Source organism: Ipomoea nil, unplaced genomic scaffold (genome assembly GCF_001879475.1).
Source record: "Ipomoea nil cultivar Tokyo-kokei standard unplaced genomic scaffold, Asagao_1.1 scaffold1074, whole genome shotgun sequence".
Classification (NCBI taxonomy): Eukaryota; Viridiplantae; Streptophyta; class Magnoliopsida; order Solanales; family Convolvulaceae; genus Ipomoea; species Ipomoea nil.
Genome location: NW_017617502.1, coordinates 173,906 through 192,520, shown reverse-complemented (window position 1 = coordinate 192,520; position 18,615 = coordinate 173,906). Strand labels below are relative to the sequence as shown.

The 18,615-nt window shown below is 35.5% G+C and overlaps 1 protein-coding gene across 3 annotated transcripts in view; it reads left to right on the top strand.

Annotated features, from left to right (window-relative positions):
* The first annotated feature begins 932 nt into the window (after nucleotides 1-932).
* Nucleotides 933-18,615, top strand: part of LOC109182884 (DNA mismatch repair protein MSH6) — a 33,727-nt gene continuing 16,044 nt past the window's right edge. The window contains exons 1-22 of one of the 3 annotated variants that reach the window (XM_019333120.1): nucleotides 933-2,033; nucleotides 2,438-2,531; nucleotides 2,803-2,905; nucleotides 2,997-3,050; nucleotides 3,149-3,223; nucleotides 3,420-3,488; nucleotides 3,833-3,913; nucleotides 3,995-4,189; nucleotides 7,602-8,152; nucleotides 8,235-8,364; nucleotides 8,615-8,706; nucleotides 8,801-8,979; nucleotides 9,053-9,255; nucleotides 9,338-9,439; nucleotides 10,258-10,420; nucleotides 10,977-11,266; nucleotides 11,340-11,477; nucleotides 11,888-11,967; nucleotides 12,063-12,162; nucleotides 12,391-12,520; nucleotides 12,739-13,011; nucleotides 13,058-13,124. In XM_019333120.1, the coding sequence (XP_019188665.1) occupies nucleotides 1,190-2,033; nucleotides 2,438-2,531; nucleotides 2,803-2,905; nucleotides 2,997-3,050; nucleotides 3,149-3,223; nucleotides 3,420-3,488; nucleotides 3,833-3,913; nucleotides 3,995-4,189; nucleotides 7,602-8,152; nucleotides 8,235-8,364; nucleotides 8,615-8,706; nucleotides 8,801-8,979; nucleotides 9,053-9,255; nucleotides 9,338-9,439; nucleotides 10,258-10,420; nucleotides 10,977-11,266; nucleotides 11,340-11,477; nucleotides 11,888-11,967; nucleotides 12,063-12,162; nucleotides 12,391-12,520; nucleotides 12,739-12,968 (3,903 nt within the window). In that variant the 5' untranslated portion in view covers nucleotides 933-1,189 and the 3' untranslated portion in view covers nucleotides 12,969-13,011; nucleotides 13,058-13,124. Of the gene's footprint in view, nucleotides 2,034-2,437; nucleotides 2,532-2,802; nucleotides 2,906-2,996; nucleotides 3,051-3,148; nucleotides 3,224-3,419; nucleotides 3,489-3,832; nucleotides 3,914-3,994; nucleotides 4,190-7,601; nucleotides 8,153-8,234; nucleotides 8,365-8,614; nucleotides 8,707-8,800; nucleotides 8,980-9,052; nucleotides 9,256-9,337; nucleotides 9,440-10,257; nucleotides 10,421-10,976; nucleotides 11,267-11,339; nucleotides 11,478-11,887; nucleotides 11,968-12,062; nucleotides 12,163-12,390; nucleotides 12,521-12,738; nucleotides 13,125-18,615 lie in introns of those variants that run through there. The other 2 variants (XM_019333121.1, XM_019333119.1) reach the window with 2 other exon arrangements.

Sequence of the window (18,615 nt, the reverse complement as noted above, 5' to 3'; positions counted from 1 at the left end):
CTCCCGGCCACCAGCATATGAATCCCTGTTATCATAAAACAATATGTCCTCCCTATATTTATCATCCCCATATGGAACCAAAACAAGAGTTTACAAGGGAATGTATGCAGGGTGGTAGACAAACTTTTTAACTTAATTATTTGTGAGATAAAAGTATAAAACTAATAGTTGAAGATTATATTGGACAATTTTTAAATTTTTAAATAAATGATACAAAATGAGAAAACTACTCTAATTGATAGGACCATTTTAGGATTATTTGTTATGTTATAATTAATCATTAATGAATAATTTCTATAAAAATATATACATGCAACATATCTTTTTACTCGTTAAGTGTTGATTGTAAACAACTAATTTTGTTAAACATATCTTTATTATCGATGATAGTGCAAATTATAGTAGGAGTACTAATAAAGCAAATAAAGTATTAATATTATTACGAATGGGACGAAGACAAGTGCTAACTATTATATCTAAAGGGTTGAATATGGATTGGTCGAGAAGATGAGCAACAATGTTGTTATCGTTAGCCAAAAGTCCCTTCCCAAGGACAATAAATGTGCCTTATATAGAAGGAGTGCGACGACACATGTCAACTACTCGACATGTCCTCCATGTGTCTCGTACGGATTTGACAACAGATGAAGTGAACCAGGTGTTCTTATATGTCTGACTATTTGATGGGGATGTCCGCTCGGTGCCCACTAAGCAATCGATTATGAGACCGGTCGTGATTGAGTAGGCGCGTCCTTTTCATGTTTTCTCGTTCCCGAGCAACATGGCGTTCCAACAAAGGTCATAGTAAGAGATTAGCTTATTATAGCGATAGCGTCTCATCGGTCCAGTCGTACAAGATTACTAATCGAGAAAATCACACCAATACGTCCAGAACATGGTGAATTATCGTATATTCCTATCAACGGCTAAGACAATTCGTTAGTCAACAAAACCATGAACGTAGGATTTTGTCTGGGGGACAGACGAGAAGGAATCAGGGAAAGAGCAACTTTCACAATTCCCGCCAAAGGTTACCGATCATTACTACTTACTAGGCCTCTGTTCCCGCCATTTCCCATCCCCCATTCGTCCCTTCGTCCCAAACGCCTATTTACTTTCTCTCTCTGTCTCTCTCTCTCTCTCTCTCTCTCTCTCACACACACTCTCCACAGCAACAGTATAATCATCAATGGCGTCCCGCCGACCGAGCAATGGCAGATCACCATTAGTCAATCAACAGCGGCAAATCACAGCTTTCTTTACCAAGAAAACATCGTCCACACCTTCCCCTTCTCGTTCACCGTCCAGTCTTCCCACTAAGCAAAGCCAAACATTTAAGAAAACTAGCCCGAACCCTAACCCTAGCCCCGCCACGGCGCCGCCCCTCGGTTCCAAGTCGAATAAACCTCTCTTAGTCATCGGACCATCTCCAACCCCCGATTCTACTGAGAGTTCATACGGGCAAGAGGTCCTGAACAGGAGGATTAAGGTTTATTGGCCTTTGGATAAATGTTGGTATGAAGGGTGCGTAAAATCTTTTGACAAGATTTCGGGTAAGCATTTGGTTCAGTATGACGATGAGGAGGAGGAGATGCTGAATCTTTCTCAGGAAAGGATTGAGTGGATTGAGACGCCGGTGGTGACAAAGTTTCGTCGATTGCGGCGGCTTAAAGTGGTAGACGATGAGAAGGAAGAGGAGTTGGATGGTATTGAGAGTGGTGGAGATGACTCCGAGGATGAAGATTGGGAAAACAATGCTAATGAAGAAGCAGAGGAGGATGAAGGTTGCCCAGCTGATATGGATTTAGAGGCTGAGGATGATGACATTGATGATAATGGATTAAGAAGGGGAAAATCTGGAATCAGCAAGAAAGCAGAATTGAGGAAGAGGAAATTTACTGAAGGGCTTAAGTTGGTTTCTACCAAGGCGAAAAAGATTAAAAGTGGTGGAAATAACAAAAGCACTCAATCGAAGGCACCTACTGCTACTGGTGGAGTAAAGGTCATTGAATCAGTGACAAATAATCTGGAGTGTAAGTGATATAGTCTATTATTTTGGTTGATTTCGAGGTCATTTTTACTTGACATGGATGCAATCCTTTTGAGTTCTTGAAGATCAGATGATATTTCTGTGAAGTATGCTTAAAATATAGTGTATTAGAATTAGAATGTCTTCTTAAACTGTAATGGGTGTTCTTTCTGTATATTTTGAAATTCCAAATCCTTTTCTTGACTATGTGAGTTAGTGAATCTGTTGAAGCTCTTTCATTTGAACAATGACGTGTTCCTTGAGTTCCAAATGGATTAAATGCAATTTAGTTGCTGGTATGAAGACTGCTACTTCAATTGTCAATAACAAAAGATTTTAAATTCCTCAATCAAACTTTAGCCGGCAATGTTGGAAAATTAAGAATTATTCTGATTGATCACATTGCAGGTGTGAAGGCATCCAATGGTGATGATATTTTAACTGGCAATTCAGCAGAAAGATTTAGCATGCGTGAAATGGAGAAGTTGGGCTTTCTTGGGAAGTAAGTTCTGATTTCAGTGTTTGAAGTTCATTTTCTTAGGTAGTCTAATATTTACAAATGGAAGTCTGTACCAACTGGTAACATGACTGACCCTTGGACTAAGTGGATGGAGAAATGTGTTCTTGTTTTCCCAAACATTTCACATATGATGTGGTTCTAAATAATTTTTTTTTATTGCTGTAATAGATTTTAGTGTTTAAAGCATATGTAATTCCTTATAGCTTATTATCTATTTAATATTTGATGCTGATTGATTGACATGCTGAAAAAGGGGCAGGAGGGATGCAGATAGAAGGCGCCCTGGAGATGTCAATTATGATTCAAGGACTCTTTACCTTCCTTCTGACTTTTTAAAGGGTCTAAGTGGTGGCCAGGTTAATTCATTATCTGGTTACTAGGTTAGAGACTTGGAGGTTTTCAAACACCTTTTTCAAAATACCTAAAACATATGTTTGTGATTTCCAGAGACAATGGTGGGAATTTAAGTCAAAACACATGGACAAAGTTCTTTTTTTCAAGGTACTCGTTGGGAATACGGTTGATGCTCATTCACTTTGCCAATGAACTTGTATCTTTGTTAAATAAAATTGTAACCAAACTTGGGACTGTTGAATCAGATGGGAAAGTTTTATGAGCTTTTTGAAATGGATGCACATATTGGAGCCAAAGAATTAGACTTGCAGTACATGAAGGTAATTTGATTTCTCCACTCCACATGAAAAAGTAAAATAACATAACAAGCAAAAGAATGAGTAGACTGGTTATCATTCTTTCTTTCACACTTCTTTTACTGATGTCTTAATCCAAGTAATGATGGTCGGAGACTTAAACCTTTCTGATGTATGACTCTGTCCATTCTAAAAAGCTCATTATTTCTTGTCTTTGTAGGGAGAACAACCTCATTGTGGATTTCCAGAAAAAAACTTCTCAATGAATGCAGAGAAACTGGCTCGGAAGGTTGTACCCTAATTTAATACTGCAAAGGCTTTAGGGAGCGTTTGACTCAAGGAATGTTTTTAGGTGACGTAACATTCTTGGGAATCTCACATAACCTAAGAATTTGGAGGAATGAGATTTCCTGAATGTAGCAAAAACTGAACTAAAAAACAAGTTCTCACATTCCCTAAAGATGTGTTACATTCCTTTGAACATAACAAGAGCATATAACATTCCAATGTTCACATTACTAAGGTTATGTGATATAATTTGAACCAAACACCTCCTTATGTTATTTTCCTATGGCCTTTGCATAACACATTGTCTTTTCAAAAATTGATCCTAAATATTTTTTGGCAGAGCAGGGTTACAGGGTTCTTGTCGTTGAACAAATAGAGACACCTGAACAACTTGAGCTTCGTCGTAAAAAGGGCTCTAAAGATAAGGTTGGTTCTGGTGGAGCATTGCTATATTAAATTACTTTGGAATTAACTTTGAAGGTTGACATAGTCATCTATCTTCATTAGGTCGTGAAACGTGAGATATGTGCAGTTATCACAAAAGGAACATTAACTGAAGGTGAAATGCTCACTGTAAGCCCTGATGCTTCATATCTTATTGCTGTGACTGAAAGCTGCCAAACATCTGCAAACCAGCTAGGGGAGCGGACTTATGGGGTCTGTGTGGTTGATGTTGCTACGAGCAAGGTTATTCTTGGACAGGTACAACACTGGCATTCATAATATTTTCAAAGTAAGATTAGATGCTATTTTATCCATGTTGCATGAAGTTTCTTGATGTTATTGCTTAATCATAGACCATTTAATGTTGCTGTTTATAGGTGAGTGCTAATTTATCTAAAGATGCAGTGTATGGATTATTGAACTGCTGTTTCACTATCTCAAGAAAAATGAAAAAGAAATATACTTCATCATACATAATATATTGGAAAAATTGGATTTTTAGTCGCTGAATTATGGATCACTATTTAAACTGATTCCCATTTATCAAGGGAAAAATATTATCCTGGTTGATTCCAAAGGTTGCCAAATTAGTCCTTCCACTAAGAAAATAGTTACTTTGAATAAAAGACATTTTGGTAAAACACTGTCATACATTGCTCTTCTATATCCTTCTTGAGCTCCTTCAAAGAATAAAATTTCAAAGCTTTATGTTTGTGCGTGCATGGGTCATGGGTGTGCACATGTGCATGTGTGTGTGTGTATATATATATATATATATATATATATATATATATATATATATATTATCAACACTATTAAACATAATTAAATATTATCAACTCCAAATTGAAATTAAGATTCATAAAATGCTTTTTATAATTTCCACACTATTCTCTAGGATCAAAATTGCAAGACATCACAAATAGAATATATTCTCTTGGACAGTGCCTAACTTCTTGATCAATCTTGTTTGGAGAAGCAACTTGCAGCCACTTGTAGGAGAAATCATATAAATAAATAATCCAAATGCCTGGTGTAACTTATATCTGATAGTCACTTCCCAAACTTTGCAAACCTGAGTAATTCCAAATATAACTGTCTTGGTAAGGAGTCCACAGTCAATTGCAAGCAAGGGCAACCTCTACATCAACAATTACGAAATTAGGTATACAATGACATGATGGAGTCGAAGCAATATCTATTACCGCAAAGATAAGCCCACCTGGGCTACCATGCACAAACCATAAGAACTCCAATAATAATAGCTACCAACCAAGGCCAATACTAAATCCATTAAAATGCCAAAAAAGAAAATTAAGAAAACAACCCCAATCTCATCCTTCTCTACTCATCTACGTCCACCCTTGGCACAATCAAAGCTTGACCCTTCAACCCAACACTAATGAGAGATGAATTGGCTTGTGTTACTATTGATGCAGTCACGCAAATGCATAGAATATTGGTCACTTCTAGACTAATCATTTGTGACTTGTGAGTTTCTCCATGTTATCAATTATGATGCTTACTTGTGACAGGAATGTGGCTGTAGTATTGGAGTTAGAAGGTGCAATTTTTGCTAATTGCAAGTGATATTGAGATCGATAATGAGGCTTTTTGAGACGGTAGCGATAGATGTGCTTGAGGGAGTAATTAGAAGGGTTAAATTGGGATAGAGGGAGTTACCTTTATACATTTAGGTTGGAGGGGTAAAATTACAGAGAAAGAGGCATTTTATTTTTTAAAATAAAATTGAACCAAACACAAATAGGACTCACAATTTGGGACAGGAGTATTTAGAAAGGTTTGTGTGCTTTAAAAATTGGTTTTGATGAAAAATTGTTTTAAAAGGGATTTTATAGACATCAAGAGGCTAAATGGACATTTCACTCCAAAAGGTATTAAAGTTATCTCAAACTTCTCAAGGTCAAAAGCATGCCTAGTAAACTCCGGTCAAGTTTGATCAAAAGTCAATCTTCTTTTTTTTTTTTTTTTTTTTTTTTTTTTTTTTTTTTTTTTGAAAGGAAGTCAATCTTGGTTAAAGGTTGTAAAATGTCAATTCTATCCACAGAAACTTTGGTCTAATCTCCTGTAACTTCTCTTGATATTTATAAGCTTATTGCTTTGGCATATGAATGCTTAAAGGGAGTTAAAGGTATGTGATCATCTCTGGATGCGATGTTGTTAAATTGCTTCCATGGCGGATGATGGTGGTGGAATCTGAGGATTCTGCCATCTAATGAGGGTGGTGATGCAGTTTGGCCGTGTCAGGCCATGGTGGAATTTTTTTTAATAAATATCTTAATATCTTGGACCCAAGCCAAACTTGGGCCCTTAATTTTGTTTTCCTCTTAAGTCTTAACCCTAGCCTCCAAGACTTAGACCAATGAGAATTCCAACAACCTCCAACACAGGCTAAGTTTTTTGTTTTTGTTTTTGTTTTTTTTTCTTCTTCTTTTATCTTCTTTTATGCTACATTTTCTATATGTTCCCTTTTTAATTTTATTTTTTTATTTATAAGTTTCTTACTACTTAACATTTAATAAAATACAACTTACTAGTTTATAACTTTATTAGCTTAGTATAATTAAACTCATAAAAGTCGTTCTTAACAGTGGAAATAAGACTTTTATTTATAGTTCTTTTTCAGTTTTTACTCCTTTACAACCATATATGCTGAACAAGAAGTTACTTCAAGAAGATTAGACCTTTAATATCTAATTATCGATATAGTTTATGGTTCTTTTATTCTTTACCTATGTTAAGACCTAAGACATTGGTTCTTTACTCTTGCATTTTTTTTTTTAACTTATATGTATAAGATATAGTATTTTTATTTTGTCCACCATGCTTCCGCCATGGGCCTCAATACCATCCGTCAAATTTCTATGGCGGATTCTTGGCTATCTGCCATTGATAACAATACTTGATATCATACAGAGTGATAAGATAATAGTTAGAACATTGTTTGAGTTGGAAGTTAATGCATTAAACTAATAGTGGCAATGGATTTATGTTTTAGGTCTCTCATTATTAAATTACCAGTTATTCTTTTTATATTTGCTCGTCCATTTTGCGTAGACAGTGATCTTGCAATTTAATTCTTAAGATTCATTTTATTTATTTAATAGCTTAGTAGTTCCATCACTTACATTAGCTTTCTTACAATCTTACTTAAATAATTTTGGGTTACTTTGTTTGGTTATTTTATCGAGTTATAAATGGTTTCCTATGGGACTAACCTTTACTTTTGCACACTATGCTACTATGCTTGCACTTGTGAGGACTTTAAAATTGTTCAAAACTTACAAATCTTGACTTCAATTTTTTTTTTTTTTAATTTTTATTTTTTATAATTTTTGTTTTAAAGTTAGTCTTGTTTGCATTCTACGCACATGATCAAGCAAATACATGTGCAAGAAAACTCTTAGATATGCATGAATATGCATTGCACAAATGTGGTGTGACAGTATATGGATTCCATATACCATTATTTTCATATGAATGCACAAAATAAATGCAGGCTCTCACTGTAAAATGAATAATATGGGGATGGTGTAAAATGATTAGTCTTAATAAAATATTTTATTTAGCTAGAAAATAATCATTGTAAATTTGATATAATGTAAAATTTTGTTAGTTTGATATGACGAAATCTGTTTTTCTTTCCCAGTTTGCAGATGATTCAGATTGCAGTTCCCTCTGTAGTCTGTTATATGAGTTTAGACCAGTGGAAATAATAAAGCCTGCCAAGTTGCTTAGCCATGAAACAGAGCGAGTACTGCATAGACATACAAGAAATCCACTAGTGAATGAATTGGTTCCCCTCTCTGAATTTTGGGATGCTGAGAAAACCATATCCGAAGTTAAGAATATGTATCAACGTCTTAATAATACACCAATTCCATATTCTCAAAATGAAGCAGATTTGCATCCCAGCGAGTCCATTGATAACGATGCTCAATTGAGAAATTTACCAAATGTGCTGTCTGAGCTTGTTAATGCGGGTGAGAATGGAACGTATGCCCTTTCAGCTCTTGGAGGAACTCTATTTTATTTGAAGCAAGCTTTTCTAGATGTGAGCCTACTCAAGTTTGCGGAGTTTGAGTTACTCCCATTTTCCCATTTTGGCATGATTGCTCAAAAACCATATATGGTTCTTGATGCTGCTGCACTTGAGAACCTTGAGATATTTGAGAATAGCAAAAACTGTGGTTCTTCAGGGTATATATGCCTTTTTCTATTTTTCATTTTGTTATTTTTGTTGCAAGTGCTGTGGTGATTTTCTTAAGCCTTGCCCTTGTAGGACTTTGTATGCTCAGATGAACCATTGTGTGACAGCATTTGGAAAAAGGCTACTTAGAACATGGCTTGCAAGACCTTTATATCATCTGGAGGCAATTAAAGAACGCCAGGATGCAGTAGCAGGACTAAAGGTACACACTTTACTTTCAAAAGTTGTTTCAAATTCCTTTACATTAATACAACTGAATGGATAGTATCTGGCCTTTTTTTTTTTTTGGGTAACTTGTTTCTTTTAAGATAATTTTTTATTTTTTAATTTTTAAATTTTTTTTTTGTCTTACAAGAAGAAACTTGTGGTTGATATCAGTTGGGACTAAAAGAGTTTTCACTTTTGAAAGATTTGATACACTCCTAATCTGCTTTTAACTTCCCTTTTCATAGGGAGTTAATTTACCTGGTGTACTTGAGTTTAGAAAAGAGTTATCAAGACTTCCTGACATGGAAAGGCTGCTTGCACAAATTTTTGCTAGCAGGTGAAAATAGACAGTGATATTGAATACAATGATATCTATTAATTGACTTTTAATCATCTCTGATAGATTTCTCCTTAATGCGTGTTGAATTCAGTGAAGCTAATGGGAGAAATGCAAATAAAGTGGTACTATATGAGGATGCTGCAAAGAAACAGCTACAACAGTTTATATCAGCTTTGAGAGGGTGTGAAACAATGGTGAATGCATGCTTTTCACTTGGCGCGACTTTAGACAACACAGATTCAAAGCTGTTACATGATCTTCTAACACCTGGTATGACTGGATTAAATCTCTGTAAAGATGATGTACTATTTGTTGGTATCATGCATCTTAATAATGTTTGCAGGTAAAGGACTTCCAGATGTTAAATTAGTTATAAAGCAGTTTAAAGATGGTTTTGATTGGGTGGAAGCAAATAGTTCAGGTCGTATTATCCCTTGTGAAGGGGTTGATGAGGAGTATGATGCTGCATGCGGATCCCTTAGGAAGGTTGAACTTAGTCTGGCAAAGCACTTGAAGGAACAACAAAAGCTGTTTGGAGATACATCGGTAAAACATACATATGAATTCTTTCATATACATTCGTTGGATCTTCTTTATGGTATTTTATGTTTACTTTTGTATGTTGTAGATTAATTATGTCACAGTTGGAAAGGATGCATACCTCTTGGAAGTGCCAGAAAGTTTGTGTGAGCTCGTTCCTCAGGAGTACGAATTGCAATCATCCAAAAAGGTCTGTCTTATGTATCAGAAATACACTCCAATTGATACTGGATTTTTTTTTTTTTTTTAACGATGGAAAACCCAGTCCAAGATTTCAAAAGTTTTGAATCTAAACCTTGATAGTACGAAGTATTTTGTTGTGGAAGTACTGACTTTCAAATTTTTAAAGATCTGGATGGTTTTCTTTTACTTCTTGATTGTTAGTTCACATCTCCTGAGTCATACACAAAAAGACCGTGCAAAAGAAAATGTGGGATATTTGTTTCTTGGAGAAGTGAGATGCATCAAAACAAGTATTATTTTTAAAGTGCATGGTTCTAATCATGAATACAATGAATCAGGGAAGCTAAAATCCCAATTATCTTTCCTAAGTAATGTTTAAAAAGCCCGTAAATTATGGGGTATAAAAATAGGTAAGCTACTTTTCATAAACCAGTGTTATTCAATCTTTTATTTTTATTTTTTAACATACTAACAATGATTTAAACTAACTGGGAAAAAGAAAGTAAGAGATCCTTAAGGGCAGTAGAATCAATCATCCATTTCTCATGTCATTTTTATTCATGAATAACTAGTTGTAATCCACTGATCTAATACATATATCACATAACTAAATTATCTCCATGCTCGTTAATAGCATCATTACAGATAAATTTAATGTTGTTTCCAGCTATTTAACCAGAATGCAATTTAAAGAAATAATGTGAAGATATTTTCCTTTGGGGAAAGTTTTGCTCCTTTGTTTACTACGTTGCTTATTCCTAAGTAGTTGTCTTGAAGTACTACGTGGAAGATACACTCTTAACACTGTCAAAGTCTAATACTCAGGGTTATTTCCGGTATTGGAATCCAGTTATAAGGAAGTTAATGGGAGAGCTTTCTCAGGCTGAAACTGAGAGAGAGTCCAAGTTGAAAAGTATATTACAAAGGCTTATTGGGCGTTTTTGTGAGCATCATAGTACATGGAGAGAGCTAATTTCTACTATTGCAGGTAACATTGCCTTTTCTAATAGTAGTGTTTGCCCATCTCTTTTTGGGTTTATTGTGCTCATCACTGCTTATATTAAGAAAATATTTGCCCAAAATTACACTTGCTTTTAGGCCATGTGGTTTTCCTCTGCTTTTCAGTGTGTTTAACTTAATCAATAATTTAGTATATTTATAATAATTTGGTGCTTACATGATAACCCTGTATCTACTTCCCTTTTCTTTTTCTGCTGGGAAGGTGAATGTTTGGCCAACATAATCTGACTTCTACACTAATATTACTTCCCTCTTTTCTAAAAAGCACATTTACTTGACATTTGTCTTCATTTACTCTCCTGGTAAAATGTACTAATTGATAGGGAATTCATACTTGCTTTCTTCTTCCCTTGTTTTCCTTCGCCAATTGAAAGCTGAAAGTGCAATTGGGTGCTTGGTTAGAGCACCACTGTGACCATATACAGTTGTTCATATAAATTTTATTTCTATTTTATGTCATCTTTGACCAGTTCCATTTGAAGTAATAACTGTAAAAGACCATTGTTGGTGTGTTTCTTTTTCAGAACTGGATGTTTTGATCAGTTTATCCATTGCTAGTGATTATTATGAAGGGCCAACATGTCGGCCACATATAAGGGAATTGCCCTCTCAGGACAATGTTCCATGCCTTGTTGCTAAAAGCTTAGGACATCCTATTCTTAGAACTGATTCTCTGGATAAAGGAGCATTTGTCTCCAATGATGTTACACTTGGTGGTGCTGGACATTCGAGTTTTATCTTGCTAACTGGTCCTAATATGGGAGGAAAATCTACTCTTTTGCGCCAAGTTTGCTTAGCTGTGATTTTGGCACAGGTGATTAAAAATTGGTGCTGTGTTTTTGTTTGCTCTGTATTCTGTTAATGACTTAGCTCATGATTCTGTGCAGGTTGGAGCTGACGTACCAGCAGCATCTTTTGACCTGTCCCCTGTGGACAGGATCTTTGTTCGAATGGGTGCTAAAGATCATATTATGGCTGGCCAAAGTACTTTCTTGACAGAACTCTTAGAAACTGCATCTATGCTGGTGAGATATCATTCTTTGTATGTGCAATTACATTATTTTTCTTGACTGCCATTCTTTGCTTCTTAGACACGCATATATTGACTACTAGGTGGATGCATCAAATGAAATCTCTAATTGAGATAGGAAATGTTTTTGAAATCAACTAATTGGTATTTTGTTTGAATATGGTGAAAAATGAATAGCCTACAAATTCTCCAAAGCCCTATATTGTTCGCTTCCTCTGATTCAGGAATACTTCTCTTATTGAGAAGATATTGAGAAGACTTGTGACTATTGTGCACTGTGGCAAAGGGAGGAAACATTCTTAAGCTTCATTCTTGCATGTTCCTAAACCTGTTGTTTGATGCTGCATTGATATTTAATTTCACCCTTGTTTCTTAATATTGACCTAATTCTGATGGTAAATACAGTCGTCTGCAACCCGAAATTCACTTGTTGCACTGGATGAACTTGGCCGAGGAACATCAACTTCCGATGGACAAGCAATAGCGTAATGCGTTTTTCTTTGCTAGCATCCATACTTTTGATGTTCGACCAGTTCTGTCTGAGGTTCTCATTTTTTTTAATGGAATCTTTCTTTGGCAGTGAGTCAGTTCTTGAACATTTTGTTCACAAGGTGCAATGTAGAGGAATGTTTTCTACTCATTATCATCGGTTGGCCATTGACTATCAGGAAGATCGTCAGGTGCGATCATTCATCCTTTTTCCCTAATAATTGAGATTAAGCTTTCCTCAAATTTAGTCTCTGAGGAAAAGAGATTGGTACTTGTGAAGTCTTATTCTATGGAACCAGGCAACTGGTGGGTTCGGAACGTTAATATGCTGAGCAGATTCTTGGTTTCTTTCGCTTTCATCATTCACTCAGATTATTTTGAATTCTCAGAAAATATGTTCATTTTCTCTTGGTTTATAGGTCTCGCTGTGTCATATGGCATGCCACATTGGTGAAGGATTAGGAGGTTTGGAGGAAGTTACGTTTCTCTATAAGTTGACATTAGGCACATGCCCCAGAAGTTATGGTGTGAATGTTGCACGCCTGGCTGGTGAGTTAATACTATTAGGACTCTATGTATTTGAGTTAGACTATCTCTGTAATTGAGTTTAATCAATACAATTATTCAGTTCTCATAAATACTACACAGCATTGTTTGCTTGGAGAGGGGTAGTCAAGGGAGGGATTTGGGTTAGTCTTAGGCTATAAACTAAACGATCTTCTCCAAAATTTATCATCTCTTTGTTTTCTTGAACCACATCATTGTAGGACTTCCCGATAATGTACTTGAAAAGGCTGCTGCAAAGTCTCGAGAATTTGAAGGGGTATATGGCAACAACAAAGGATCGAGAGGAAATTCGAGTAAGAATTGGGATGAAAAGGCGATAGAAGTCATCCGGAGCTTGATGCATCTTGCTGATTACAATGAACGCCACGGGGGTAAGGCTATTGAATTATTGAGTGATTTACAATATAGAGCAAAGGTGCTCTTAGAATAAACTGAAAAGAAGGCAGTGTACAGTATTTTGCGTGCTCCATTGTATATTTTTGAAATTCCAATGTCCGTCCATTGTTTTAGGTGGAATACTGGAATCGGTTGAGAATTGCAATGGATACCTTTGCTCAAATCCTCTACCTGATTGGGTCTGTTTTTATCACTAACCTCTAAATAAACATCAACCCACAAGGTCAGGCTAACTACTTAATATCAGGCACCGATTAATTGGTGCTTAGGTACTAGGTGTTGGTCGGTCGTCTAGCATATCACTAGAATCGGTGGTCTAGGCAGCTGGCCGGTTAGGCGGCCGACTAGGTCGCCTAGTCAGTCGATTAGCTATTGTTCCTTTCTTTTTTAAAAGAAGAGTTAGGGTGTGTTTGGTTGGTGGGTTTTGCCCATAGGAATGTGTATGAAAGTGATTGTTGTCGTTTGGTTGATAGGTTTTTAGAACATTACTATGGGTTTCGAATACCCCATCAATTGAAAAACCCATACCCAAATAAAATAAGGGTTTCATTCCCTTATTCATTCTCAAGCACTACTATTAGTAACTATTCCCATTCCACTCTACTACCAAACATGTTAAATACTTCCACCAAAACCCATTACCATTACCAAGTATTTGATACCCATTCCGATTCCGATTCCTATTCCTATATGCGAACCAAACACACCCTTATTTCATTCAAAATGATACCTCTAAATTGTTTTAGATGTTTTTTTAGGGAGTTAATACCCAATATAGTCCTCGACTATAGTGGTTTTACTCAATTTAGTCCTAAATGACTTTTTGTATTCTATTTAGTCCTCGACTTTAATGATTTTACACACTTTAGTCCTCCATTAAAAATTCCGTTTGTTGGCTGTTAATAACAAGGGCTAACATAGTAATTTCATTTCTCTTTTATTTTTTATTTGATTAATTATTAATTATTTTTTCTAATTTCTCTCCCGCTTCTTCTGGGTCGACTCCAAGAGGTTGTGTGGGATTTGGTTGCCTGAATCTTGGCAAGTCACGGCGGCGGCGGCGGAGTGTGGCGAGGGGCCTCTTTTTGCCCAACAATAAGCTCAGTAAAGTGGAGCCTTTTTTCGGTTCCGCGAATTTATCTTATTGCAATCCAACATTCCAAGGAAACAACGAAGCGTGGTTTAACCCGGAAACAGGAGTTGGTTCTGATGGTGATGATGATTTCTATAGTGTTCAGGATGTTCTTTCACAGAGTGGAGGTGGATCTATGTCAACAGCTGTTTCTCCGAGATTTGCTGATCTTGCATGTTATAATGGAGATTCTTTTGCTGACGCAAAACCATGTGAAATATCAGTTGGATCTTCATATGCAAACCCTTGTAAAGGAGGTTGCTGTCCAAGATAAAACTTCAAATGATTCTCATCTGATTTCATGTGACTCTCCGAAGGAGGATAAGGATTTGGACCATGTAAATAAAGACTCTAACCAACAGATTGGTCAAAGTGACAGTCTTGGCAGAAGAGTTGAAACAGAAACATTTTATAGTTGTGGAATTCTATCTACAGAATAAATGTATGTCTTGTCTTGCTTGCACTGCCTCCCCAGGTGAAAAGAGAAAAACTCTAGTCCCCACTGGTAAAGAACATTTCTGAATGTTGGTCATCAATTGAACCAAACACCTTCAAAGTCCGAGGTCTGAGTTGCATTAGGGATGAGAAGAAAGACTATGCACCAAATTCTGTTGCATTGTCTTCTGCCGATACAACAATGGCGGCAACTGCATTTGAGAGGAACCTGTAATGGAGGTCCTGGGATTTTCCTCTTATCTAAAAATTAGGAAATATAATTAATAATTAATCTGATAAAAATAAAAGGGAAATGAAATTACCATGTTATTCTTCCAAAAGGAAGAACCCCAACCCCGGCAGAGCGGTGGGAGGTTGTAAATCATGGTGACTCAACTGAACATTAATCACAAAGGCTAGACCGCTAGACCGGTGCTGTAAATCATGCTCACTGCGCACAAGGAGCCCCCCTCACCATGACTCAACTGAACATTAATCACAAAGGCTAGACCGGTGCTGTAAATCATGCTCACCGCGCACAAGGAGCCCCCCTCACTTTGAGAGGTTGCTCCCACACTGCCGCTGGTGAGACTCGATCCCTGGTCATTCTTCCAAAGTTTCACCTCTATGACCAATTGAGCTACCCATGCAGGCAATAACCTTGTTATTAACGGCCAACAAACGGAATTTTTAACAGAGGACTAAAGTGTGTAAAACTATCAAAGTCGAGGACTAAATAGAGTACAAAAAGTCATTTAGGACTAAACTAAGTAAAACCACTATAGTCGAGGACTATATTGGGTATTAACTCTTTTTTTAGGTTAATATATAATATTTCAGTATTAACCATTAAAGTATTAAATAGTTTATAATTATCAAGTATTAAAAAATTAAAAGATTTTAAACAAATTTTAAAAAATAAAAAATATAATGGCGCCTAGCAATTTTTCAATCAAATCGTAATTTAAATCATTTTTTAGGCTCATTATATTCTTACATTCAACTATTCAAGCATGGGAAAGTGATGACTAATGCTGAAAGGTTCAGACGGGGACTAACTGCAAATGATACTTGTAGTTCATGCCGAGAGGGAAATGGGCGGCTTTATGTTTTTGCTTGGGTAGCCCCCATCCCCTAGTTTCTAAAATAAAAAATAAAAAATAAAAAATTCTTACATAAGAACGTCTCAGGTCATAGAATGTATGTAATCTATCTATTATTATTATGAAAAGGAAAAAGTGCTAAATCAGTTCCCTAAATCAATCGGATAGTGCAATTAATCCTCTTAAGTAAAAAAAAAAAAAGAAGTTCTGATTAACTTCCTTAAGTCAGTAAAAAAACGCCAATTAAGTCCAACGCTTACCATCCCAGCCGGTAAATGCTTACTTGTCACCCACATGGACTAAATCTGCACATGTATATATTATAATCATGAATTATTATTAACCATATTCCCAAATTTCTCCACGGAAATCCTATCTCAATTTGCTTGACTTCGATCTCTCTTCTCTTCATTCTCTGAACTCACGACACATAATAAGCTCTTAGATTTTCAGTCCCATGAATGTCTTCCTCAACTTGTTGTGTTCCAAACTTCTTAACTGCCCTTACCTCATCATCATCATCTGATAGAAAAAGGATCAGTACTGCCTTCTGCATTAGTCTCATCTATAGGTTCATTATTTGCCTCACAATTATGTTCAGACTCAGCTGCAACTTGTATTTCAAGTTGAGTTATTACACCATCTTCACACTCAGGTGTAGAGGAAGGTAAAAGAAAGTCCGGAACTAGTTCTGTCTCTTGAATCCCATGGTCAGCATAAATGTCTACCTTACATATCTACATGCCAAATTAGCTGCTCTTAATGTACTGCAATTATCATATAATAGTTGAAACATCTCCATTGGCTCCTCTACTCTATTAAGGCAAATTATTGTGTGGACCATGGTCCACACAGTGCTATATGGACCATAACAAAAAGTACATTTTTAATATACTAAATATACATTATTTTTGTATTAAATGTACATTATACAATATAATGTAAACTCAGTACACAAATAATGTACATCTCTTGAATACAATGTACATTATTTTTGTATTGAATGCACATTATTTTACAGTATACAAAATATGGGCTACACAACAATGATTGAACTCTTAGGGGGCGTTTGGTTCAGGTTATATAAGATAAACAATGTTATATTTGCTTAGTAATATAAAATTCCCATGTTTGGTTCAGGTTATGTAACTTTCCCAGGAATGTTAGATAACCTCCGCATTAAGTTTTTAGCTATTGGAAGGGAATGTGAGATACCCTCCAATTTCCTAGGTAATCTCACATTCCCTTGTCTTATTACTAATGTTGGGCTTTGGACGTTTTAATCAATTTATCTTATTACCGTTGTCTTATTTACATATCTTAGTTTTAAATCAAACACATGAATCTAACATTCCCAGTAATCTAACATTCTCAGCAATCTAACATTCCGTGAACCAAACGCCCCCTTAAAGTAAAGTCCAACTACTTGTCCATATCTGTCTTCTTTAATATATTTCATTAGGTGAAGAGATGACATTTTATTCGGGTCAATATCAATAACTTCTACCTCACCATTTATGTATGACAACCTTTGATTTTTTGCAAAGCTACCTCCATGATGAATCTTTAACTCAACTACGTCAAACATCCAATAAAAATAAATATATATGTACTTTAGTAATAAAACATTATTCAAAATTATTCTATTTTACTATTGGCATTTTCCATTTTGGTTTTTATTAGGTATCTTCAACCAGAATTAATTTCAACAAGAATTAAAGCCACAAACTTTCAACACTTGCATATATACAAGTTACAGATCCATTGACAAACAACCAAAGCAAAATAAATTGAAACTTTTTGCCCTTCACCATCTCCCCTGCTTGTTGAAAAAGGTAAACACACTATTGAGAACCACAACAACACACCATCTTTCTTTATCAAATATAAAAAGGGACCCAGCGCATTCATAAACTACTTACAACACAAATGTTGGGCATCTTGGGGACCACTACAACAACATACAATGTTGGGCATACAAACAACAAAATGCGTACAGTAACACAATGTTTTCCACATATAAACCATCAAATATTTTCAATACGTACTCATATCGACATTATATAGATTACCTAACAAATTTGTTATTAACTATCTAAAGAAATCTAGCATTATTAGCAAATCAAATGCCACGTATGATGCCACATAAATTAATATAAAATATTATTAAATAATAAATCAAAATAATTGTATTTAAAAAAAAAAAACAGACTGCCATGGCTTCTTCGTCCATGTCGAACTGGACGGAGTTATCTAGTTCGACATAGACGAAATAGCTTCCAGGTTTTTCCGTCCAATGTGGATGGAAAAACCCGTCGATTTCTCTGTCCGATCGGACAGAGAAATCGCTGATTTCTTTGCCCGAAATGGATGGAGAAGTCGCTAACTTCTTCGTCTGATTTGAACGGAGCAGCTATGGCTTCTCCGTTCAGTTTTATTTATTTATTTATTTATTTATTTATTTATTTTAAATTCGAGTGTCTAATTACATTTTGACATATAATCGGATCAGATTTTTTTTTTTTTAAAATTCGAGTGTCTAATTACATTTTGACATATAATCGGAGGGTTTATATGGCTATTATCCCTATAAAGTATTAAAGTATGTTTATTTGCAAAAAAGAACTATTCCAAACGAAGTCTATATCAATTAAATATGTTGTTAATGTTCTTGATGATAGGGGTACCACAATTTGGTGTCAGTTTTGAAAAATGGCAAATTGTTCTTGATGATAGGGGTGACCACAATTTGGTGTCAGTTTTTAAAAATGGCAAATTGGAACCTTTGAGTATTAGTACTTATCATATTTAGTGTTGTATATATTCACTCTGTAAGTCTATCTGTATAGGGCTCTAGGTTATATATCTTGTAATCCTTTTATCCTTGTTCAGTTACGGAATACTATCACTACGTTAATACATTCATCTAATAGAGTACGAATGTAGAACAGAGATAGACAACCGATTAATCAAGAAGGTTCCGCATGTTCTAACAGGTATTTTTGTTTTTG